Source organism: Aspergillus vadensis (assembly GCF_003184925.1).
Source record: "Aspergillus vadensis CBS 113365 unplaced genomic scaffold BO88scaffold_10, whole genome shotgun sequence".
NCBI classification, from domain to species: domain Eukaryota; kingdom Fungi; phylum Ascomycota; class Eurotiomycetes; order Eurotiales; family Aspergillaceae; genus Aspergillus; species Aspergillus vadensis.
This window is the reverse complement of record NW_020292048.1, coordinates 53,233-77,715: the sequence shown is the minus strand read 5'-3', so window position 1 is coordinate 77,715 and position 24,483 is coordinate 53,233. Positions and strand designations below refer to the sequence as shown.

Below are 24,483 nucleotides of genomic sequence, written 5' to 3'. Positions count from 1 at the left end.
CACCATGGGTATCATATGACGCTTGTCTCACTTTGCAAAGTAACGGCAAAGTCAGATTAGTGTGCTCCGTAATCTCGCATGGCGAAGGAATGCTAGAAATAAACGAGGTGCCCCAATTGCCGGGTCAGGGTCAGTCCATCTGACAAGGATTCCCCGGGTCCTCCGACGTGCAGCAGAAGGGCGGTCGCGTGGCCAGTCATCTTGCCAGATCCCCTTGCTTTAATTTTTTTTTTCTTTTTGCATCGTTCTTCTTTTATTCCCACCGCATCACATTGCCGATCGGGAACTCCCTCTGGCGCCATGTTTCGACTCAAGATGGAGGTGCTCACGGCCATCGCCGCCTGGGCATTCGCCACGGTCTCGCAGCAAATCCCTCGCTCCTCCAGCTGGGAAAGTGACCTCAAGACTCTCTCGGGTAGACTGTCCAACACCTCCCAGGTCTATTTCCCAGGCTCGAGTGGATTCACAAATGCCACCACGCGGTGGTCCGTTCTCGATGAACCCGAGGTTAATGTTGTCGTGGTTCCTGGCACCGAAAACGATGTCGCTGAAATTGTATGTCTCCAATCTTCCAATCCATTCCTTGATTTACCTGTTTCTCCCCTTCTTATTTCCCCCTGTGTCTTTAAGATAATATGACTTAATATGTTGCTGATTGAATCTGCAGGTGAAATTCGCCAATCAGAAGGATGTTCCCTTCCTGACCTACAATGGTGTGCATGGTGCACTCATCTCCCTCGGAGAAATGACTCATGGCATCGCTATCTACATGGGCCAGCTGAGCAGTGTCGAAGTTGCAGCTGATGGCAAGACCGCCACGATCGGAGGCGGTACCATGTCCAAGGAGGTCACCGACCAGCTTTGGGCCGCAGGAAAGCAGACCGTGACTGGAACCTGTGAATGTGTCAGTCTTGTCGGCCCTGCTCTTGGTGGTGGACATGGTTGGCTCCAAGGCCACCACGGTCTCGTTTTGGATCAGTTTGTCTCGATGAACATCGTCCTGGCCAACGGCACTCTGACCCACATCGACGCCAACTCGGACCTCTGGTGGGCTGTTAAGGGTGCAGGCCACAACTTTGGCATCGTCACTTCCCTCACGATGAAGGTCTATGACATTGAGTACAGCGATTGGGCCATCGAAACACTGACCTTCAGTGGCGACAAGGTTGCCGAGGTCTACCAGGCTGCCAACGACTACCTGGTCAAGAACGGCACCCAGGCTGCCGGCGTGATCAACTGGTCGTACTGGATGAACAACGCGGATGCCGACCCCAATAACCCGGTCATCATCTTCTACATCATCCAGGAGGGAGTAAAGACCGTAGATTCCGTCTACACCGCGCCTTTCCGTAAAATTGGACCCATTTCTGTGTCTCCCAACAACGGCACATACAAGGATCTCGCTGCCTGGACCGAGGTTGCTGTTGACTCCGCTCCATGCCAGAAGATGGGCATGGCCAACCCCCGTTACCCGATCTACCTCGGAACGTACAACGTCACTGCCCAGCAGAAGGCATGGGACGTATACGCCAATGCTACCCGCGGCTCCTCGGCGTTCAACAACTCCATCTTCATGTTCGAGGGATACTCTGTTGGCGGTGTCCATGATATCGACAGCCGGTCGAGCGCTTTCGCCTTCCGTAATGAGAACGTGCTGGCTGCTCCCATGATTAACTACTTCCCTGACGGCGCCGAGCTTGATCGCCGCGGGGCTAACTTGGGCCAGGAGCTGCGCAATATTCTCTTTGCTGGGACTGATCGCGAGGATATCCGCGCGTATGTCAACTATGCCCATGGTGATGAGACGCCCCAGCAGCTGTATGGCAGCGAGGGATGGCGTCAGCAGCGTCTGCGGTCATTGAAGGCCAAGTATGACCCTACGGGCAAGTTTAGCTACTATGCACCTATCCCTTAAACGGGGTATAGAAGATTAAACCTGCGGCATTTTGTCAACGCTTAATATCAATGAAGAGGATTATTTTGCATTAACTTGCGGAATTCTTAGTTCGCACTTAGAGAGCAGCCACACTATAGAACTTTAATCAACCTGCAGAGGTTGATGCACTGATTCCATGCATATCGTAACATTGCCATAGAGACTTTGGTCCATACACAATTTGAGAAACATAACTGGGAGTGATTCAAATTGATGGTAGCACATTGAAATTTCCTGGTGAGATATTAACAGCGTTTGCATCAGGAAAGGAACCAGAGAATGCCTGATGTCGGTCCGACTTCCCATTACCCACATAGCTAAGTAGCACGCCATTGCTAAACAGAATAAACATCCCCCGTCGGACCGAGCCAAAGATTAGCCTCCCGCAAGAAATGCGCACTTTCATACCGCACAACCTCGATCAGATGCATCGGATCCACCTCTGACGGCTCGGGGAACGACACTGAACCCTCACCCTCCCAGATCTCCTTCGCCGTGATTTTAAGCGCCAGAGGCATCAACTCCCTCACCGATGGAGGCTGTCCCGCAATCGGCGAAGGCAGCACACGTAGATTCATACAGCGTGTTTCGACCGTCATCCCCACATCCGGGACCGCCTGCTTCCGAACGGGACTATAGTTCATCTGTAGGATCTTCTGGTGTGGAGGATGCTCGACATGTCCGCGCATCACTCGGGTCCCACATGGCTCAGACGGGTTGAACTCCACTGTACCGAACTTCTTGGGGAAGCCGTATTGCTCTCGGCCAGCTAGGACGGGGGACTCGTTGTCAAGGATGAGGGAGAGGAAAAATTCATATTTCTCCCCGCGGTAGCGCACGTCCACGCCGTGGGTGTACTCGTTGTATGGGCCGAAGGAAGTCATGCTGTGTCGGAGGAGGCGGACGGTGATGAGAGGCTCGTCCTCTAGTTCAAGCATGTTGGGAACGAAGGGAGCGACGCTTTGTGCGGTCGTACGGTAGGTTATGACTAGGATGGTTGAGCCGGTGAAGTCGCAGTCGCCGGTGGGATATGGTGGTGCGTATTGAGGGATGGCATCCCCAGTGAGCTCGAAGGTACCGAAAGGCATTTTGATGTCGTGGTTTTGATGGCAAGGCTTACTAGTGGGATAGTTATCCTTTTGTAGAACTTTCGCGGGATTTTGCAGCTGGGCAAACTAGGGGAGGGGATCTCAGATATACCATAATCCCAGCAGACGACCATGGCAGCTGCGTGGGTGGATTGGGCTGGGATACGATGTTGATTACGAGTTAGAGAAGGGGTCCAGCCATTTTCTCCGTATCGCTGCCGAGCGAAGCTTAATTGTTCCGAACAAGATGCTTGTTTAAGCTTGATTCTCAGTGACCCGGTCTCGAATACGAGGGTCTCTTTGTTCCCCACCAAGATCAAACTCTGTACCCGAACAAGTCTAGGCTGTTCTACTGCAAACCTGACCACGAAAATTGTATTCTCACGGGATGTACAGCCGCCGGCTCCGAACCTCTGCCGGGGTAAAAAGGGTGCTGCAGCTTCCTACCTTCAAGCGACAGAGGTATCCGGACGTCAAATGATGACAGTTCTGATGATGGGTGCGTCCAAGCAGGTTAATACTTAATGAATATTTAATGGGAAGTGGAAAGTTCATCATTTGGCTGCTCTCCAACTGACCTGAGTTATTGGATTTTTTGGGACCTGCCGTGTATAGACATTTAATGTCTAATCATTAAAGTCATTTCGTCGCATTATGTGAAGGATATAGGTGATATAGAGAAAGCCGGACACCGATCAGTACGGCTATACCTACGCAGCCTAGTTTGGGAACCCCCAAACACAAAGATAAATAAACAACAAACGATATGAAAGAGAAGAAAAGGAGAATCAAGATAATGTGCTGAAACTAGCGGTCGCAGTATATTTTTGCTGTCAAAAAAAAAAAAAAGGAATCTCCCCGACTGGGAGTCGAACCCAGGTCTCCCGCGCTTGTTCCCGAAAGGGATTGACAAGCGGAAATCATGACCGTTAGACCATCGAGGATTGGATGAACGTTTAAGCGAGATTTTTGTCTCATGAACATTTAATATAATAGAATATGTACGCCTTGCAAGCGAAAGGTTCGCTGGGCTGGTTGGATATGGGTGAAATCTGAAGTACCCAATGCCAATATAGGGCGGTATACCCAACCAAGTAATCTTCACAACTTCAACTTCTACATACGCACTGGCTAGGATAATTTCAACTTACTGGTTCTAGGTCGTGAAACAGTCGTGCTGAAGTAGACTTCCTATTGTCATGATTATATATTTTTGACAAGGAGTGTCTGTATAAGTATACATTGAGTACATTCATATATATCGACTGTGCGATGATCACGACCATGATGCAACTGCCTCATAACCTCGACACTTTCGATTTCAGCCCAGTGAGAACCCCATCACTCTCGCGAATACGACATTGTTGGGCCATTCCACTTATGGCGGCCTCGCACCAGCCAATCCCCAATGGCAAATAGCATCACAAAGCCCAACACCGGCCCAGCATAATTCATGGTCTCCCCAGTGACCGGCACCTCAGACGGAAAGGGTAAAAAGATGGAGAAGTAGGTGGCGAAAAGGATTGCTACCAGATTGATGGGCAGCCCCCACTTTCCCAGAGAGAATGCCCCCTGTGGAATGTCTTTCGGTGCGGTGAACCTTTTCCACACCAGAAGAACCAATGGGATCAGATATGAGATATATAACCCCAACGTACTCAAGGAGAGAATGGCGTTAAAGGCGGCTGATGACCCGATCTGAATAAAGGAGAGAAGAATTACCAATGTTGTAACGAGGAACAATGCCCGAATTGGGATTTTGAATCGTGGATCAACCTTGACGAAGAAATCAGAGAACGGAAGGCCGTTGTCTCGCGCGAAGGCCCATGTAAGTCGGGTGACAGAAGCAAGACCATTGAACAGTGCAATCCAGCCCGGAAGCATGCCCATGGCCATAAGCACGTATGTGGCCGCTTTGGAGCCGGTGGCTTGGTAGGCGATGGTAATGATGGGGTATCCTGTCGGACTCGTAAGGGCAGCGGTGTAGTCGCCCATACAATAAAGGACGGCGATGAGATAGCCAAATGCCATGATAGAGTTGATTATGGTGCCGTAGATCATCGACCGAGGGATAACGACTTTAGCGTTCTTGACTTCCTCCGACATGTGGATGATGCCGTCGACTCCTAAAAAGATTGGTTAGTTGGTTCGTAGTATGCTCAGGGCGGAGTAGAGGTACCACTCAAGGGGGTGATGACGCCCAATAGTCCCACGGAATACACGACTCCTGGATTTTCCCAGCCACTGAGGCCACTCACAAAAGTATCCCAGACAAAAGCATTGGAATTGCGCGGGGCCAGGATAACAAATGTCGCAATCATCACGGGAAGGAAGACAACGTGCATCACCCCAGCTGCGACTTCGATGATGGCGAGCAGGCGCCGGGCGAAGATATTGATGACGATCGGAATTAAGACCACTGCCCACATGAGCAGAGTTCCCTGCCACCGTTTCGCATCATAGTCCGGATAGGCCAGGATAGCCATTCCTTCGATCTCGGTGCCGATGAAATAGGGCGATATGCAGACCAGTGCAGCCCATGAGAAGAACTGGATTGTGTTAGAAAAGGTACAGTGCTCGAGGGGCCAACAAACGTACGGTAACCCAGCCTGTAGAGATCCACGACTAGTCAGTTTATTATGTCCAGCCACGATACAGATTTAACTGTGAAGGTCTAACCTTGGAAGAAACTGATGAAACGCCGGTAGCGCGGTGCCAGAACGTAGCTCCAGTGATACTGCGCCCCAGCCGTCGGGTGCCTAGAGGATCGAAACGTTTGATCAGCAATATGTTCTTGAAACAACTCTATAAGAAACCGGGACCACGTACACTGACGCGAGTTCAGCCAGTGAAGTGGCGATTGCCAGATTCCCCACACCACTGATAATAATTCCATACACAATGGCAGCAGGACCTCCGTTGAAAAGACCGGCCTGCAAGCTGCCTCCAGCCGATTCCCATGACGCCAGAAGAGTCGCAGAGAACGCCAGGGAGGAGAAGAAATTCAAGTATCGCTGGAAAAGCCATGTTAGCATGCGAAAACTGGGGGGTGATTCAGATGAGGGCAATCATGTACGTCTAGCTTCTGTCGCTGACGGTACTCGACGCTGCTGCTTGCAGCATCACGCGGGCTTCCATCAGCAACCGTGGATCGGACGGCACTGCCGCTTTTCATTTCAACCTCCTCATCTAGCATCTTATACAAGCGGTGTCAATGATATCAGTTTTCAGAAAAGAGTGCATCAAGTGGCGGTGCTGATGGAAGAATCGCCCACAATGCAACTTTCTCTGAATAGGGACAGATGGCACCAAAAGGACTGGGAAATATTTTGGAACCTTGAGCGTCCGACTTCGGGGTAGGCTCAAATAAATGCAGGGATGCCATGCAGGCCGATTTCAGGGAACCCTCCGGACATTGTCTGGAAGTGGAATGATGGCGCTGTGTCTTTGCAGACACTCTGGCCGATTCTGGTGACGCGGCATGCGACCATCTGCAACTGTCGTTTGAGCGAAACAGCATTCTAAGCAAACAATGGACAAGAACATCGAACTAAAAGAGGGCGACCCCGCCGTTTAGATTGAGTGACATGGGGTCTCGACGCCGGTTAATGGGACTAACGGCACGGAAGGCATTTAGGGTGCATTAGCAGCATCTCCGGGCTCGGACCATCGGAGAATCCACCACTGATCCCCCACAGCGTAAATTGCGCCTAGAATGACTCCGTCCGTTGCGACAAAGACAAAATAATTAGCTAGCTTCAGCGGAGCAATCTCGCGGGAAAATCTATACTCGCCAGGACAATTACGAGGGTTGGATCACAGATAGCAGCCAGGCTCCTTGGCCACAATCCTAGAGTTTGGAAGTGTTAGGCATGTCAACAGTGGCAATAAAACGTAATTTTCAATGGAGAGTCTTTCTGCAACATCGAACACAGGGGTGATGGTATGATCAATTGTTGGTGCCTGACTCCAGGGGACTAGTGTTGAACCGGCGACATGAGGTCTCGTCCACCTCGTTTACACGCCGACCAGCACGACAAGGATTATGATCCCGGTAGCCAAGCATACTCCATTTACTGCGCCAATAAACAGATATCCTCTTCTCGAAATTTTACTTTCGCTATAATCTGCTCTGTCATCCGACCCCGTCTCTAAATTATTGACTATTCGATTATGTCCTTCCATCACCGTGATCATGGCTGAGACCGAAGCTCCCTTCGAGACACTCTCAGATGACAATCATGGACCACTCATAACTCTCGTATCTGTTGCACTTTTAATTGTCGCCATTATCTTTGTGGCAGCAAAGCTATGCTCGTTGCTCTACTTCAAACAGCGTCGGTCTGCTGTCCATACACCCGTATGGCTAGCTCTGGTGGGTGGTTAACGGCCCAAGGAGCACAGAATCCTCTAACCAGTCATTATACTTAGGTGCTACTGATTGTCGAGGTGACAGTGATACAAAAAGGTGTTGACAGTGGGATAGGCCGACATATTGACAGTCTGAGTGACACAGCCATCCAGACAGCTAGCAAGGTTAGTTCTTTCCATAGCATTTCCAACGAGCAGTCACCAAACTTGGCTCTGTGATATAGTACCTCTACGCTGCGCAGCTCCTCCATGTCATCGTCCTCTCATTATCCGAAATCTCTACCACGCTGCTCGTATGGAAATTGACACCCCATCGCGGCATCCGCCAAACGTGTCGTATCACTGTCGGCCTTGTCGGGGCCTGGACCATTTTCGCCGTCTTTGGGATTGCATTCCAATGCGAGATGCCTGACCCGTGGCTCTACAGCTCCTCTCACTGTGCTGGGCAGGTATGCATACTACAGGAATTTTAGGATGTGTGTGTTCTGACTTTTCATAAGCGCTCGATTCTCTATTCTATCTCGATAACACACATAATAACAGAACTTGTCATCGTGGTCATCCCATTCTTCATGATGCGCAATGTCCAATTGACACTCACGACAAGGGTGAAGATTCTAGCTGCTTTCTCAGCACGCATAATGTACCTTGCCCACCCAATCTCTAGGAATTATGAGCCACTGACCAACGGTACAGTGTAGTAGCACTGGCAATTGCCCACCTCACCCTTTTACCATCATACCTTCTCTCGACTGATGTAACATGTTAGTACAATTCTCATACTCTCCACCCACTCATACTGAATTTACCTCGACTCTAGGGACCGTCGTTAACCCCACGATCTGCCAACAAGCCATGACTTGCTCAACCGTCACCATCGTCTGCCTACCCACGCTATACCATATTTTTGCGGGCTTACATTCTGGCCTAATCACCACCAGACTGCCCGATGAGGTTGAGCTGAAACATACTCATCCTTACGGACAGAATTCTACACTTGGAAGTCATGGAAGTAAAGGGAAAGGGCCCACAGAATTGGCGACGATTGACTCCGTCGTGTCTGTAAAGAGGAAGTCAACCATCAAAAGGTCTAGCTTCAGTGATAGCACAAAACATTTGACCGACGGAGACAAGGGGGGCGGAGTGTTAATGACGGTGGACATTACAGTGGAGGTAGAGGATCGATAGCTCTCATGGCTCTTTATACTATCTCTATATAAATAGCACCATGAGAGCATACAAGGTGTGAAATGATCTACTTTTCAAGTTCTTCAAGGAAGCCACTTTTCTATCGTCTCAATATGTGCCTCGATAAGTGGAGAAGATGACCAATCCAGGATAGCCCACAAAAAAGGCCAGGCATACAAGACGGGATTGGTCGCGATATTTCCCATTAGAGCAGCAAAGGGGGGATTTTCCAATCACCCACAACCTGTTTCCACAACTGCATGAATGCCAGGATCTTTGCTTCACCACCTGCACTGGCAATCAGCATTAGCCCCTGAGGCTGACCCAGCCCACCAGGACCTTCCAAGCGATCAAGTGGAACCATGGCAGTGGGATAGCCTGCAAGAGCCGCCACTGCACAAATTGCACAATCACCTGGACCAATTATCAGGTTAAGATGATTTTCCTGCAGTGTCGCATCGATGCCGTCGCGACCGGCCAAGTGTTGAGCGTAGGCCTTGGCTGCCGTAGCTTTCTTTTCTGTCAATGTTGATTTGAGGGTCTCCTCGAGGTCAGTTTGATCTGTATGTGCTACGAGATATGAGTATTTGGACTTTCAAACATATGGTGGAATCACTTACGCTGCGGCATGGCAGAAGAGGCATGTTCTCCATTGTATTGGATCAGTTTTGGAACCGATGTGACCTTGGGCTCTACCAGGAGGGAGCAATACTCTTCAAATAACCTTGGAAATTCATGGACTGTAATACTCATGAGCCATTGTCGACAATCATTTTGGGGAGGCGATAAGCGTACATGCAACGGTGTAGTTTACGCTTTTGCCTTCAAAGCGAAGGCTCTCCATCGTCGGCAAATCTACGGGGTAGACAACCCGGCCTCCTCGAAGAGATATTTGCGCTCTTGCCCAATCGTACCTATCGAGCTATCAAGCGTCAGGTGAAACCCGCTCGTACCATAGAATAGAATGAGTCTTACAATCTGACTTTCCACATCCTTGTCCTGGCTCTTTTGGAAACCAAACGCATCCCATACAATTGGATCGACAAATCCGACCGAGACGTCGCTCCACTTTGCAGAATCCAAGCGCGTGCCATTGAGAAGTGGCATCAACAGACCTAGGTCTTCGGGACACTTAGCCATAGCACCCAACTTATCAAAGTCTTTGCTTAAGCGAAAGATTCCGTCCATGGGGACACTCCCTCGAGTGGCAGTGATAGAGTACAATCCCGCCCGATTTGCTGGCATGCAGACTGAACCCGAAGTTTCCGTCCCCAGCGATAACGGCGCAAAGCCGGCTGAAACGCCCACTGCAGACCCGGATGAGGAGCCTCCCGGTCCAGAGCGACCGATAAATAGGTCGTCCGATTGAAAACCACCCTTGATATAAGCTGACTGAGTCTGTCCATTTACTGCTGACCAACCGGCGGTCATGCACGTCGCCTTCAGGCCGCAGAATTCCGTCAGACTGGCTTTGGCGAGGATGATCATGCCACGATCTAGAAGAGTTTCTATGATAGATGCGTTCTTCCGTCCGTAGGTGTCCTTGAACGCAGCGGCGCCGACCGTAGTAGGTAGTCCTAGGGACTCGGACGTGATGATCGCATCTTTTATTATAATTGGAATTCCATGAAGTGGGCTTCGGATCTTGCCCTGCGATCTTTCGTCGTCGCAGGCTGCGGCTTGAGAAAGAGCAGCTTCGGCATTGACGGAGATTATTGCATGCAGCTTCAGGCCAGATTTATTGTGCTGGACTATTTGAGCGAGGTAGGCCTTGACAATCTTCACACTAGTTGTGCGGCCCCGGTACAACAGCTGGCTAAGCTGAGTTGCCGTTGCGGTTAGGACGTCCCATTCATCCATGCTATCGAATTTATCCAATCGTCCTGGTGTCTTTGGAGCACAATGTATTTGATAGAATCAAGGATATCTCATCCCCTGGATCTATTTGCTAGAAATGTAATCATCGAAGCCTACACTGACAGGCAGCAGTTTCATGTGGGTTGGTTATCTCTCTGGATATCATCGGCACATCCACTTTGGGTTAAGTGCTTACTCGCACGTCATGCAAGATAGCATATCAGCACTGGTCAATGACTGAAGAATCCTAGCTTATCCTCTATCTCACCCTAATGGATACATTCTTGGTCAATGGTTGTGGATAGTATAATTTGCCAGGGTTGGTATGGTGTCCCTACCAAGGGAGAAGATGTAGCCTATTGGATGACTATAGGTTTCGAACTTTGCTACAATCAATGAGGACTGTCATCCCCGAAATCATCAATTCCCACCCACATACTTTTATCCGCATTGAGGCTCGGAGACATCGTATACAAAGTTCTCTTCCAGGCCCTCCTGCACGATTTGCAGTGTAGCCAACACATCTTACTATTGCCGACGGTGTTCATATAAGTAATACTTGAAGCGTGGATCGCTGGTTATAATCCCCTGAGCCAGTCGCTCAAACTCTTGCTCTAACTTCTGTTGTTTCTAACTAAAAGTCCATATCGAAAGTATCTCCTGAGTCGAAGGGTGCATAGCTGTTCTGCAAACTATGACGATGTAAAAATGACTGGCCGGCCGTTCGGGACCTCAACAGCCCGAAGTAATCCACCGATAAGGCTGAAGGTCCGATCAACCATGGCAGGGTTTGGGTGTAGCCTAGTCCGACGACCAGTCGGAGAGGAACCACCCGAAAAGAGTGGTCTCGACGGCGCCACGTTGAGAACCGCAGCGTCAGATGCTTGGCTTAACATCAAACACCTGTATAACTCATGACTCATGGGGCAGGGAGCAAGGTCTGGTCCAATGGAGCCATGAATGAGCTTCAATCCTTTGCACATGAAGCGCCACCGGCAGAGACAGCGAGGCTCGGACTGCGGGGATAAGGCTGTGGCTGTTGCTGTGGCGCAGCAATTCACCGTCGGACTTAAAGCCCGGGCTGCTTAACTGGGTAACTAGCTCCGCAAAGCCGATAATGACTCATCAGAACATACCCCATCGGGTTAGTAAAGGTGACGTATTGGGAAAAACCCGAAGAGCATTAGGATATCCGAGTCGGCATATGCTAATCTCCGGGCTGTGGCGATGCCAATCGGGGAAGGATTACGACGACTATCAACAGCCTGTGGCGTAGATCATGTAGAGTAGCTATCATGGATGCCTGAAACAAGTCTATATAAGGGATACAGCTTAACCTGACAAAGTTCGCTTCATCATTACAATCATTCAAATCACTCCCTCTCATCAATACCTTCTCCTCTTTACACAATCCGACACTCAAGCATTAGCCGAAACCTCGTATAATCATAAGAACCCAAACCACAACAAGTATCACATAAGAACCAACATGGCCAACATTCGTGATCTCAATCAACTCCCTCCCTACTGGGAAGTTGTCGCCAGCATGGAAGAACCAAGCTTTGCTCACCCTTTCTTCGCCGGTCACAATCACAACCACATGCCTCATGGCGAACACTTTGCCGGTGCTGGAGACTTCGATCTGCCCCATCGCGGCCGCCATGGCCCTCACCACCGCCGTCACCGCCGCGGAGAGCCTGTGACTGAAGACGAAGAACCTACCCAGACCGAAACTGCCGAAGATGACGAACCCTCCTCTTCCTCCTCCGACGAGGAAGACCATGACGAACCCCGGAAATGCAAGCGTCATGGTCGCCACGGCGGTTTCCATGCCAGAGGCGGCAAGGGCCGTCATGGACCCGGTCGCCATGGCCGCGGTCCATGGGGGAAATTCGACCACCCCCCTCATCCCGGGGCATTTGGAGCTTGGGGAGCTGATTTTCATGGACCCCACGGTGGATTTGGCCCCCATGGCGGCTTCGGCCATGGGCCGCATGGTCGGTTCGGGCCCTACGGGGGTAGACACATGCGCGGTGGCTTCAAGCATGGTGGTCGGGGCGGACCGCACCGTGGCTTTGGCCCATTTGGATTCAAGGAGTTCGGCCACCATCATCACGGCAAGCATCACAAGCGCGGCAACTTTTTCCACCCCGAGGTGGATGTATTCGATACTACTGAGGCCTTTCTAGTGCATGTTTCGCTTCCTGGAGCGAAGAAGGAAGCGGTGGAAGTGAAGTGGGACCCGAAGAAGTTCGAGCTGAATGTCAGCGGAACGATTGAGCGTCCTGGCGATGAGGAATTGTTGAAGACATTGGCGTTGGATGAACGTCGCGTGGGGACTTTTGACCGTCAGGTACGATTGGGCAGTATATTTCAGCCCGTGGAGGTGCATGTCGAGGGCATCACGGCCGAGATGGAGAATGGAGTGTTGAACATCAAGTTGCCCAAGGTGGAAACGGATGTGGTGATGGTGACGCGTGTGGATGTGCAGTGAAAATTTTATTCTTCTTTTAGGAAAGTGCTATCAGATTTCTTCCATGATGGAGTGATATGACTCAGGTGTTAAACTGTTTGTTGTTGTTATTGTTATCAAGATTGATGGTTATTTGCGATCATATTGTACTTAATGAAATGAAAATGGGATCTCTGATCCCCACATCTCCCACATGACTAAAATCTTCACAGTTGATGCCCAGTAATTCAGTAGTTAGTCAACTAGTACGAACGAGTACTACTTTGTAAGGACCAGCCAAAATGAGGAAAGGAATGACACTGGAGCACGTGATGTCTGCCTCGGCTTTCAGATCTCCTTCGGGAGTTGGATATCCCGCATACGGGTTATACCAAAGTAGCAGTAGTAGTGGTAGTAACTTCACCATCGAGGGGTCCTGGCATTCAATTGTACAGTAACTAATCATAAGTAAGAACAGTTACTGTGCCTTTAGAAATACTTGCTGCGACTGCTACAAGACAGTTGATGCCGGCTGCTAGTGTGCTTATTAGTAGCTATAGTAATGTAAAGTTCAAAATATATACCCTTGCTAGTAGGGCTGGCTCCTAGAAGGAGGGGTTCTTAAACTTGGTTGTGACAGTGGGGCCGGTTGGAACTTGGCAATATACCAGCGTCTACAGTTTCGCGCATCATCAGCTTCACAGATGTAGGAATAATACTATGTTGAAGGGGTGTTGGAAAGGGATGCGAACTGTGCTGCTTGCCTGAGGCCTGCAGGCAGGAGGGATAGCGGGATGCGCCGCCCAATCCCACCAATCACAACCAGATATGGTTCTTGGCATCAGCACTAGTCCCAATCGGGACTGACCCTGTCAGCTGCTTTGTGTTCCGTCCAGTTAATACCCTACAACGTACTACTGTCTAGGTCTCACCAGCTCCAACATGGTGATGAAAGTCTTTCTATTTCTTTCTCAATCTCCTCCGGATTCAACCATTCACCATTGACGGTCAGCTGTGCTCTGAGTAAACCCTCATAGTCCACACTTGGAGTGTTGTGCCTACCACGGAGATTTTACGCTCACTTCCCGGCGCGAAGGTGGGTCACCAAGTGTCACTCCAGCCACAGTCATTCCTCTTTCCCCTCAGCCAAATACTCTCTCCGCAGTGGAAACAGACTGACCCGCTCGATGAGCGTCTTAGACTCCGATACATATACCATCGATCGTGACCTTTTCCAAACTGGCAATCGACATGACCACCTTCAGTCCTCTCCCAGCCTACATCCTGGGTAGCCTGACCCTCGCCCTGGGCTGCCATGCACTGGCTCGCCCTGGCCCCGAGTATCCGCGTTTCGGCTTACCCTTCGAACCCACCGCTTCTTCCGCTTCGACCCATGGCAACAAACGCACACCTCCACCCGGCGCAGTTTCTCCCCTCATGTACATCAAGGGCATTCGTGAGACGAGCTACGGTCTGACACTGCTTGCCCTGCAGTACTACGGTCAGGAAACCGCCGTTACCATCTTCGCCGGCGTCTGCGCGCTGGTTGGCCTTGCCGATGGGTTCGTTGTCTGGGCGAATGGGGGCGAGGCGCTCAAGACCAAGGCCTTTGGACACTGGATTACATGCGTGGGATTTGGGGCGTGGGCCTGGTGGAGGGCTTGTGCGTAGGGAGTCTGGGACCAGTCCACAGATTGGCCTGATCCATAATGCTCGTGGAGTAAGCTGAGCTCCAAACGTAGCAAGGGATTTCCTGGCTGTTTAAACAACGTATAGCGTCCATTATAATATCGCCTTGATCATGATGGTCGTAGACTACGCCGTAAAATCTGAAATTATTTTGTTCAGGGAAGAATGGCCGACGCAAACACATAATTGAAGGCGCTACAACTGCTCCATCCGTTTGAAAGCAAAGGAAGGCTATTTTCACTCCTCATCTTTCCCCCATCTTGCACACTACTCCCCAACCTCCCGATCATCCTTCCAGAACACAAATTGGACGAAGGGCCACTTCATCGATGCCATGCGAATATGCCGTCCCCACAAATACAACGGGATAAAGAACAGCAGACAGCCTCCCGAAATGCCCGCCATGGCGCCAAAGGCGGCCGCATAGCCTGATTCGGCAATCCAGGGGTTGGTATAGAAAGATAGCAGGAACCCGAAGCAGGCTTACTGAGATGTCAGTCATACGGTTACTTCAACCTAAAAGAACAAGAAAGATGGGTCCTACATTTGAAAGCCAGCTGAGTGACGGCGACTTCACCAGCCACCGGTCGGTAAGCGTCAACGCAATACACGAACGAGACATTTGTCCCTTGACTGATGGCAAATGATACTGTGTAATTGCATTAGCAAGAGTTATTGTCATAAATTCAAGGGGGAAAACAGACATAAGCCTAGGCCAATGGTGGGCACAATCCAATGCCAGGCGCGATCGATTCCAAAGCCGTACAACAGCAGCGCCAGTGGTGCAGCAATCACACTCGGGATAATAGCGGGCAGACGCATTTCCGGCTCTCGAATACCACCGTTGCGCTTGGTGAGATAGTCGGCCACCCAGTCAGAAAAGGGCCCTCCCGCAAAGGTACCGAAGAAACAGCCCAGCATGCCGGCAATGAAGCACAATCCACTCTGCCAGGCAGCAAACCCATACGTTTCGCTAAAAGCAGTGGCAAAGTTTGATGTGACCGCCACGAGGAAGCCGATTGTCACGGACATGACGATGGTGGCCCAGAAGATCGGAGGCAGCAGAATGAGACCGAAAGGTCGGATGAACATCCGCCATAGGGATTCGTCTGTGTATGTGTGACCGGACCAAAAGCGCAGACTCTGCAGATAGCTCTGTCTGCGGGAAAGTCTCTCTTCTCCCCGGGACTCGACATGCTCGGCATGCTTCTGCGTGTTGTAAACATCATCCGCATTATCGGTTCGACGAAATGCGGTCTCGGGGAAGAAGAAGACAACCACAATCCACAGAGTACCAACAAGTGCGCAGCCGACCCAGTATATCACACGCCAGGAGTGGTTGATCGTCACCAGGCCAGAGATGATGATGCCAAAGGAGACACCCGCGCTCAAGGCGGAGTTGTAGATTCTAGTGAGCGGAGGAGAATCAGCTTCAGAGCTTGCTTATCGATTTGAATCATTCACTTACGCCATGCCATAACCGCGCTGGTGGAGATAGAAGACATCGGCAATGGTGACCGGGGCCAGACACTCTCCTGCCCCTGCACCGACACCCAGGATGGTACGGGTGGTGAGCTCACCGGCATAGGTCTTTGCCAGCCCGGCTCCCAAGATCATGAAGAAATAGAGCAGGTATGCTGATATGTAGATGGGCCGCCGACCGTACTTGTTGAGGAGTGGAACCCAAATCAAGTTGGAGACGCCCTGCAGCAGCGCACTGTTGTTAAAAAAGTAGGCTGCGCGAGACACACTCGAGTTGAAATCTGCCGCGACATCCACCATAGCGACGGTCGGACCGGCAGACATGAAGTTGCACATCACCATAGCGAGAGAGACAAGAATGGCAATATAAATCTTGTACGAGGTAGACCTAGCGGAAGATATGAGCGACGAACTGTATGCAAGGGCGAGCTTGTACATACCATCGTAGTGGATCGTTTGGGTCATCCGACGGAGTAGGGACCAGAATAACCTCGTTGGTTTCATGATGGCGCAGGCGAACATGGCCCAACGAACGATGAGGATGATTATCCTCATCCATAATCTTCTGCACCGTCCCCACCGAGGATTTAGGGTCTCTGGTCGCCATAAAGTGATGTCGTCTCCTCACAATTGTCGGGTGAGTAATGTAGCGGGTGGGGACACTGAGGAGATCCTCCTGGCCAAGCTCCTTATAAGCTGCGGGCTGGGCCCCTCACTTGGCTCGTGGCTCGTGCAGATGTCAGAGGCCAAATGATCGACGTGGACTGTCAAGGGATGTGGAGTCCAAATCCGGGGTAAGAAGAATAGGGTTGTGGGGGAGATCTCGGGTGCGGCCAGTTCACTTCGGCTTGCAATGTCACCTCCCCCTTTCTGTCCGTATTGAAAAAGAGGGGGGCAAGCCGGCAACTACTTATCACTCTGGTAGCTGTTCAGACCCCAGCACGAGTGCCCTTTTAGCACGGCGTGGATCTTCTTCCGGCCTCTGACTCCCACGCACCAGGGAGCGACCTGTATGGGGTCGGCTGCCCACGACGGCAACGATGTGTCGGCCAGATAAAATTCAAATCGTCTATTATCACAGCTTGCGTAATATGGTTTCGTGGCTACTTGCACGTGAAGTCCATTAGTACGGCAGGAGAGTCGGGAAACCAACGCCACTGCAATCTAGCCCAATCCTGCGGCTTGTTTGGACGTCCGGCAGAGCTACAGCTCCGGCTTACGATGAAACAGTTCAAGTAATAGATAGGTAACATATCACAAGACAAAGGGGAACTGCCTTTGAAACTAAAGGTCTATTCTCGTCCAGCCCGCACCGGGCATCTGCAGACGTTATCACACGTTTTCATTTTAGAACTGAACTTCATTGGATAAGCCAAGACTGACATCCTTGATAAAGTTATGACTATTTACCGATAGCTACATCTTCCATCAATTGTGAATACTGTCAAACCTTCTGATCACAAAATGTGATCCGTCGTGCCTATGCCAAAAGCACACTAACCCCCCGTCAGCGCCCAGTAACCTTCCTAATACGATTGCAGACTTCCACCACCAGGGAGGGTTGTGTTTGCGGACTTGATCCACGCATTCGCAGAGGAGGAGGCATTGTAATAGATACTGTATCCCTGACTCGCAATGTTGCTGTTGGTGGTATCGGCATTGGTGAAGTTCTGGAGATAGACATTCTTCGTCAGCGTCCAGGTGGACGTCTTGTCGAGTGCCACTGCCAGGTATGCAGTCCCTCGGCCGGTGGAGGCCGTTCCCGTCCAGCTCGAGTATTCAGCCAGGCTCCAAGAGATGGAACTGCCGTTGTAGGCCACGATGTCGCCGCTCAGTGTGGACTCAGTGACCGTCACTGTAGCTTGCGCAGGCTGGATGCTCGAATTCTCTTCCCAGCCGACGAAGTGATCAAAGGATTGAGTGATTTGGGAGGCGTTGGCAATCACGAGAATACCCGACGTGGTATTCAGCTCGGTCGCATGCAGCGTGGCTGATGCAATCAGATTCCCAAACCATAGTGCTGCCATATCCTCTCCCAGTGTAGTGAGTCGGGAGTTCGAGAACGACAGGGATGCCCCGCTGCTGCGCGTAGAGGACGAGAACATGACTGTCCCTGCCAGAAGGCCAGCGGTGAAATCGACATTTTCGAAGACAGAGCTTTGCGCTCCGTCAGAGAACAGGCTCGGTCCATTCTCGGACTTTCCAACAACATCTTTGCCATAGCTGTCACCAAGAGTGTAAAAGATGGCGCTGCCAATCCCGGCTGTGTGAGCGATGGCATCAGTGACATAGATGTACCCGCCGGGGCTGTCACCCGAGAAGGAGGATGAGCGTTTCCCGCCTGAATAGTGTCGCAGATTGGAGGCATAGACGGTCCCGTTCCCGGCCGCATAGAGACCGTGGGACACCGGACCAGAACTGTACAGGTCGGTGTTGCTCACGTACACGGTGGTCCCGGTCCCATAGGCATAGATGTTGGCCGCACCATTGTGAACGGTGATGTTGCTGTGGTCAATGTAGGCTGTCGAGGCGTTGGCTACATTGATGGCCGCATTGACCCCAAAGAAACTGGCCTGATTGAGCCAGGTTGAGTAGCCTTTCTTGATGACATCAGTATACGACACATTAACTGCCGATCCTTCTGTCACGACGAGAACGCTGGTATCGTTCGCATCCACCGTCAAGGTTTGGTGGTCAATTTCGCCATCCTCATCGCTATAGTAGTAGGGGCCTGTGATATTGTACAGAAGGTATTGTGGCCCGCCATTGTCCGTGGTGTAGTCGGCTTCCAAGGTATTATCGGTTGCGTCGGCAGCCAGATCAGCGTAGTCGCTGGGATCTAAAACGGTGATTGTGGCTAAGGCCAGCGGCAGACAGGCCAACAGAAGTCGAATAGATGCCATTATGCAGGTAATTGGGAGGAGACAACAAGACGATCACAAATGACTCAAATTGGAGCTGCCCTTCAAGGTACATCGAGTGTACCTACAGGCCTATTTATCTAACCCGTCGTCCATACTGGAAGGTCCGTGAAGCTGTCGCCCACGTCACCATCCTTGATAATTGCTCAGGAAGTGTGGAGCCGTTTATGGCATCGTGTTGGATTAGTCCTCTGCGGGAGCTGTGACTTCCCCAACCCTAGCAATGAGGACTCTAGTGGGGAACAATTGATCTGTCGGATTGTCTCTAATGCTTTGGCGGGGTTGACAACAATAACATAGAGTACCATGGAAGCTACACGTGGACAAACAACTTGTCCTCCTCACAGTTCTTGTTAATGTCGATCGGGAGCATCTTGTGGAGCCGAATAAGGTTGTCAATCCGAGGTCTGACGGTATACGCAATCACTCCTCTGCCAAGACATGACGGAACATCTCCAATTGGCTTAAGTTTGCTGCATTCATTACTATGCATGGGCATGGCATCAAAGCGGAGGGGGATCCAATCGTCTAGGAACACCGATATAAGTACCTGTCATCGAGTGTATATTCCTGCTCGGGTGCCTGAATGTAAGGAACGACACTTCCATGCTTATCTCCACATGCTCATCCGTAGCTAGTCTAGTAGTGGTACACGTTGCCGGCTGAGTGTTGGGATGAAATTCAGTTGAGGGATGCATCTGTAGCCTGCTCGTTCAGGTGCATCGGACGCGTGCGAACCAAGTAATCAATTCGACGATCATGCAAGGCGGAGAGTGCGGCGAAGATTGAGAGGGCGATCGAGTCATGATGGGTCAGATGCCGAATCTGAATTGGAGGGTGAAAATGCGCCAAAGCACCGGCGTGTTCGGCATGGGTGGTGCCCTGGAGCTTGTGGACGTGCCGAAGGAGACTGGTCGAGAACGCGATCGCATGAAGGAGGTTATCACGAATAAACCTTTGATGCTGTTCGATCTAGCGGAAACCTTACTATATCAGTCGATGATTCCCTCGAGCAGGTTGCGTTGCGTAGGGGATATACCAAATAACCGATCTATATTGGTCAATTGTGGAGATCCACACTCATTGCCCGGAAGTTTGAACTGTTCATTACCAAGTCTGATGTCTCCCATGCGGGTAGACTGGCCGATTTCATGGCGGACATCGCCGACTCCGGCTTCGAAGAAAAGCTTCGGATCTTAGCATCGCTTGCCGTCAAGATCAGGTTGGATGGATTTGGAATAAGCACTTTGCAAAGCTTTCAGCCTGAGATGCAATTTGCAATCAACGTCCTTCTCCCAAATCGTAGACATAAAGTTAGTACAAAGTGTATATGCTGTGTTCCCTCCGGCAGACTAAAAAATACAAGATCCAAAGCACTGATCCCCTATTCCGCGTTAGAGTAACTACGGCCCCGATCCACGAGAGGTGGGAATAACCACTGAACAAGCTCAGCAGAGAATCACCAACTCCACATATTGCGGAATTCGCTAGAGAACAAGTCCAGATCATCCAAAGTCGGCTCCCACGTATAAGAAAGCACCGGAGTACCCGTATCCGTATGCTTTAAACGAGTGTTATGATGTATATCATTCCATTATCTCCACCCGTGGGCGGTGCTTTGGCCTCAACGGACGGACTCGTCCTCGTGTCTTGATACGATGTGGATTGGCAATCACCCACTGAGAAATCTCTGGTTCTGCAGGGTTGGGCCTGTAGCATTGCATTGTACGGAGCGTAATGATGTCTTTTGATGAATAGAAAGGAAAGGCCACGGCGTGAAGAAGAGAGGGAAATGAGGATGTGGTTGGAGGAAGCTAGACTGGCGGGGGAAAGGGGAGAAAGAGACAGCCCGGGCGATAGATTGGATGGATTGGATGGACTGAATGTGATGAATGAATGTGGTCGGTGTCCTGGCCTTTCATTAGTCTGCAAAAGGAATGGACAAGGTCTGGGGTTTTGGTCCTTTTGAGCATGCGATCCATGCTCTTCCGCCCCTATGCAGATCGTTTCATACAGCTCCTCGGCAAATTCGTGGGGTGTGTGGTTTGTCCATAATCAACAACATACTACAGTTCTTCCAGACCAAGGTCGCAGGCGATCCAATCCGCCCGTCCAAGTCACTGCTAAAGATAATTACCTGGAATTCTATTGATAGCTGGAAATCTATTCACAGATTTGACTTATGATAAATTGACTCATACACATAGCAAGGGGCTTATTTTGGTTGTGAAAAAAAAAAAAAAAATTTGAATGTGGAGAAGCTGCTTGGCTGCTGATCAATCACAAGCAGCTACTGGGAGGAGAAACACCGGTATCGGTTACAGCTTGGACGACTTTGGGTACTGATGCAAAGGGGAATGAGGAGTTTTGGTACCATATGATCTTTGAATTCAGTTCATGATCTTCATTGAGAAAGTTTTACACTCGAGTTAAACTTGTGAATGGGACTAGAGATGGACTACAATGAGTGAAGATGTAACAATAAGTTCCTAACTAACGTCCCTTCCACTGGCACTGTCTAATTGCATTCTTGATCTTCCATCTGCATCATGGCATGGATGAAAACCGAAATCCTGTAATCGATTTCCGATCCCCGGGCAATGGGAATGCAGCCTTTTGGCACGTGTGATCCGTCAGGAGTCGGAATTGGACCAGGATGGAGTCCGCGGCAATTATCAGACGAGCATAGGCCTAGGCAGTAACATCTCCAGGCGTCCCAGATGGGCATACCTAGTCCTCGCCATGGACGGGAATCTTGAATCCGGCAGACTTGATACCTAGCGGGATGGGTGCTTGTGCGAACTTGACAGGCTCGAAAAATAGCGGAGATACGATTCCAATGGATTGATTCCACCCCCTGACCCCAATTATCCATGGGAAAGCCATCCTCGGCGATGGCGATCTCAGGCGGAGGTGAAGGGGCCCAGACATGAAACTCGCGACGCAGTTGAGATGAGTGTGGGAGGCGAGAGACGAAACATATCTCGAACAGATACTTCTTCTGGCTATCATACTTGAGACCCCCGGCCTTCGTATGGCGAAGTATTGGATTGACTCTGCATAGACCTTCCAAGCATTCTGATAGGGTGCGGACTTCTTCCCCCAACACCACGGGCACTTGATCCCAGCCCATGCGTTCGAACCACCAGGCCTCAATCTCGCTTGGAGGCCAATTCAAACGCTCCCCAGTGACTGAAAGATCAGAATACAACTGTAGGTGCCAGAGCGCACGATAGACGCGATACTCCTCGATCCATGACGGTGGGCCAGCCTCACGCGGCTGATATGGCTCTGTGCCATCCCTAACAACCTTCTTCCAACACCATGGCTGAACTTTTCGAACACGCTCCAAGAGAGTAGTCAAACAGGCGCACGCAAGTCGTTGAATGTTGGCCGCAATGCTTACCATCTCCTTGAGCACGGCTCGGGAGATCGAAGGAGGGGAGGTCATCAACGACAAAGAATGATCCTGAGCCATGAACTCAGCTAGACCGACCTTTGGTGTGGAATGCAGGCGGAGTTTTAGAGCCATCCGAAATATGGAATGCAATTCATAGCGCATAACAGGGTTCTGCTGAAGGATCGTTTCAACCAGGCGTACGGCTTCAAGATCCGCCTTCGTGTTTGGGTCAACATTGAAAAGATCCTTTAACTGTGGAGAGACTTCCAAAAGACTTTCAAAGCCAACCCAATCCGCTGCATACGAATTGATGATGGATAGAAGCTCATATGGAAATCTGTTGACATCCATTATTGCGATGAAGAACAGGTCTCAACTCAGTGAAGATTAAATTCATTGGAGGAAGTATGTTTGTGTTTCGGTAACATAAGAGGGACATTCACTTGGTTGATTCTCGAACGCGAGCCCCTGTCCTTCTCTTCGTACTCGTTTTGTTCATTCCCCCGTCGTGCTAGCTCAGCGCTCAAAGTCCAACTTTTGGCTAGTGTCGGGATAGATTTTTCTCCCCTGCTTTACTCCCTTGGTGGTGCGGGCCGTCCGATATGCGGTCCAAGGGTCCGACGTGCCACTATTGGAAGACTAAATGACCCGCCGTTGTAAAATACTGTACAGACCATGACCCAAAACATCACCAGTCCTGAAGTCCACCCTAAGTGGCCGGAATATCCTCCCAATACTACATTTCATTGAGACCTCGAGTCAGAATTAGGTGGAGAGCCAATTAGCAACTTCTCTAGCTTAATGAATCTTAGCAAGCTTCTCGGGCCCTTTTCGCCCTTGTAGTTCCTTCCATTTACGTCCGGTCGGTATATGGCCGAGTTCTCTAGCAAGACTACGATGGCCCTGCGAGTCTCTGACAGGGCCAAATTTCATCCCCCCTTATTTGCACCTTTCGTAATCTTCCACTTCTTATATGATAGTCTCTCTGTCTTTCTCCGTCACAGTACAAGCACAGGATCTTGCTATGTTATCGCTATCGCACCGTTTCATTCCTAAATATTCAACGATGCTCCTCGCCCTCTCAACTCTAACTGCTTTGCTCTCTACGAGAGCATCCGCATGGACACCAGCACCGCCGCAGTCGTCCTCAACAACTGCCTGTAGGCACTCAATTGTCAACAACACGATCACTTTCTTCAGTCATGCTCCGATGAGCTTCTCATATGGCGTCAAAAACACTGCTGCATGCGCTGATCGCTGTGCGGAATTAGTTCAGTGCCAAGCATGGCTGTACTCTACTTCTGGACAAGAATGTCATTTGTATCGCGACCAACCTGTCTTCCACTCGTCGAACCCACTCTTCGTCTCCGGATTCTGTATGGTAGAAGAAGAAGGAGCAGAAGCAGAAGAAGCACGTGAGATAAAGAAGCCTGTCTTCCCTCATACCAACATCTACCCTTCATCTTCTCCTACTCCATCTTCAGTTCTGCTCTCATCCGTGGTATGATATTTCTTGCTCTTCTATCATGTGCCTGGTCCTTTGGACTGATTTTACTGACCGAACTAAAGTTACCGCAGCATACTCTACATCAATATACGAACTTCGAAAGTGACGCTACTACTACACCATTGGCGGCTCAAGCCTCTCATGTACACCGTCGCCACGGCCACCACAACCACTAATCGTTGTCCCCAGAAGCAATGCCTTATTGATAGGTCTAGGAGAGGTTTTATTTAGTGGATAATTCCCACTGGGGCCTTCTTATCATAATATCGGCCTCATATTTTTCGTATTTGAATGGAGTTCTAATTGTTTTCACAAAAATGTGCAAAAGTATGTGCGGGAGCATTAAAGCATTATTCCTATTTTACTTTGGTAATGCAAGACGGACAACAGTCCGGTCTTTGCAATGGCTTTGTCTCTATCCATAGTCTATTAAGTGCCATTGTCGCGTTTAGGAAAGGGCTCCGAGCAACAACATTTATGCCACCCCGTGAAAGCACCATTGCGCCTTTTCACAGTTCAACATATATTTTCTAAAGTCAGATTTAATAGCGGCCCCAGCGGAAACATCATGAGAATAATACAGATATAATCA

The 24,483-nt window shown here is 50.3% G+C and overlaps 11 protein-coding genes and 1 non-coding gene across 12 annotated transcripts; 5 read left to right on the top strand and 7 right to left on the bottom strand.

Annotated features, from left to right (window-relative positions):
• The first annotated feature begins 153 nt into the window (after window positions 1–153).
• On the top strand, window positions 154–1,971 carry BO88DRAFT_364539 (putative FAD-dependent oxygenase). Its single transcript, XM_025703982.1, has 2 exons — window positions 154–555; window positions 668–1,971. Exons 1-2 carry the CDS (start codon window positions 301–303, stop codon window positions 1,913–1,915), a joined length of 1,503 nt encoding a protein of 500 aa, XP_025563190.1. The 5' UTR covers window positions 154–300; the 3' UTR covers window positions 1,916–1,971.
• A 300-nt stretch (window positions 1,972–2,271) lies between these two features.
• BO88DRAFT_487574 (acetoacetate decarboxylase family protein) lies at window positions 2,272–3,024 on the bottom strand (the record flags this gene model as incomplete). The annotated part of the gene is made up of 1 exon (XM_025712552.1): window positions 2,272–3,024. One exon carries the CDS (start codon window positions 3,022–3,024, stop codon window positions 2,272–2,274), a length of 753 nt encoding a protein of 250 aa, XP_025563189.1.
• Window positions 3,025–3,878: 854 nt separating this feature from the next.
• On the bottom strand, window positions 3,879–3,968 carry BO88DRAFT_t132. Its single transcript has one exon. It is a non-coding gene; the product is annotated as a tRNA-Asp (tRNA).
• Window positions 3,969–4,365: 397 nt separating this feature from the next.
• BO88DRAFT_461656 (putative GABA permease) lies at window positions 4,366–6,220 on the bottom strand (the record flags this gene model as incomplete). The annotated part of the gene is made up of 6 exons (XM_025711172.1): window positions 4,366–5,150; window positions 5,204–5,573; window positions 5,623–5,633; window positions 5,704–5,783; window positions 5,854–6,038; window positions 6,101–6,220. 6 exons carry the CDS (start codon window positions 6,218–6,220, stop codon window positions 4,366–4,368), a joined length of 1,551 nt encoding a protein of 516 aa, XP_025563188.1.
• A 957-nt stretch (window positions 6,221–7,177) lies between these two features.
• On the top strand, window positions 7,178–8,641 carry BO88DRAFT_461652 (uncharacterized protein). The gene is made up of 6 exons (XM_025711171.1): window positions 7,178–7,399; window positions 7,456–7,560; window positions 7,620–7,844; window positions 7,896–8,038; window positions 8,092–8,159; window positions 8,216–8,641. Exons 1-6 carry the CDS (start codon window positions 7,220–7,222, stop codon window positions 8,581–8,583), a joined length of 1,089 nt encoding a protein of 362 aa, XP_025563187.1. The 5' UTR covers window positions 7,178–7,219; the 3' UTR covers window positions 8,584–8,641.
• Window positions 8,642–8,697: 56 nt separating this feature from the next.
• On the bottom strand, window positions 8,698–10,643 carry BO88DRAFT_461645 (amidase). The gene is made up of 5 exons (XM_025711170.1): window positions 10,564–10,643; window positions 9,559–10,466; window positions 9,379–9,505; window positions 9,204–9,323; window positions 8,698–9,153 (listed from the first exon to the last, which is right to left on the bottom strand). The coding sequence occupies exons 2-5, from the start codon at window positions 10,441–10,443 to the stop codon at window positions 8,789–8,791; spliced, it is 1,497 nt and encodes a 498-aa protein (XP_025563186.1). The 5' UTR covers window positions 10,444–10,466; window positions 10,564–10,643; the 3' UTR covers window positions 8,698–8,788.
• A 1,139-nt stretch (window positions 10,644–11,782) lies between these two features.
• Window positions 11,783–13,106, top strand: BO88DRAFT_404475 (Hsp20/alpha crystallin family protein). Its single transcript, XM_025706628.1, has one exon. The coding sequence runs from the start codon at window positions 11,930–11,932 to the stop codon at window positions 12,932–12,934; it is 1,005 nt and encodes a 334-aa protein (XP_025563185.1). The 5' UTR covers window positions 11,783–11,929; the 3' UTR covers window positions 12,935–13,106.
• A 774-nt stretch (window positions 13,107–13,880) lies between these two features.
• Window positions 13,881–14,930, top strand: BO88DRAFT_404474 (DUF4267 domain-containing protein). Its single transcript, XM_025706627.1, has one exon. It carries the CDS (start codon window positions 14,144–14,146, stop codon window positions 14,561–14,563), a length of 420 nt encoding a protein of 139 aa, XP_025563184.1. The 5' UTR covers window positions 13,881–14,143; the 3' UTR covers window positions 14,564–14,930.
• BO88DRAFT_404473 (putative MFS transporter) lies at window positions 14,771–17,106 on the bottom strand. Its single transcript, XM_025706626.1, has 5 exons — window positions 16,504–17,106; window positions 16,050–16,451; window positions 15,286–15,989; window positions 15,126–15,230; window positions 14,771–15,063 (listed from the first exon to the last, which is right to left on the bottom strand). The coding sequence occupies exons 1-5, from the start codon at window positions 16,668–16,670 to the stop codon at window positions 14,849–14,851; spliced, it is 1,593 nt and encodes a 530-aa protein (XP_025563183.1). The 5' UTR covers window positions 16,671–17,106; the 3' UTR covers window positions 14,771–14,848.
• A 483-nt stretch (window positions 17,107–17,589) lies between these two features.
• Window positions 17,590–18,966, bottom strand: BO88DRAFT_461643 (uncharacterized protein; the record flags this gene model as incomplete). Its single annotated transcript, XM_025711169.1, has 1 exon — window positions 17,590–18,966. The coding sequence occupies one exon, from the start codon at window positions 18,964–18,966 to the stop codon at window positions 17,590–17,592; it is 1,377 nt and encodes a 458-aa protein (XP_025563182.1).
• Window positions 18,967–19,791: 825 nt separating this feature from the next.
• Window positions 19,792–20,475, top strand: BO88DRAFT_453142 (uncharacterized protein; the record flags this gene model as incomplete). The annotated part of the gene is made up of 3 exons (XM_025710730.1): window positions 19,792–20,010; window positions 20,079–20,297; window positions 20,383–20,475. 3 exons carry the CDS (start codon window positions 19,792–19,794, stop codon window positions 20,473–20,475), a joined length of 531 nt encoding a protein of 176 aa, XP_025563181.1.
• A 1,014-nt stretch (window positions 20,476–21,489) lies between these two features.
• BO88DRAFT_434996 (uncharacterized protein) lies at window positions 21,490–22,735 on the bottom strand (the record flags this gene model as incomplete). The annotated part of the gene is made up of 1 exon (XM_025709505.1): window positions 21,490–22,735. One exon carries the CDS (start codon window positions 22,733–22,735, stop codon window positions 21,503–21,505), a length of 1,233 nt encoding a protein of 410 aa, XP_025563180.1. The 3' UTR covers window positions 21,490–21,502.
• Between the last annotated feature and the right edge of the window lie 1,748 nt (window positions 22,736–24,483).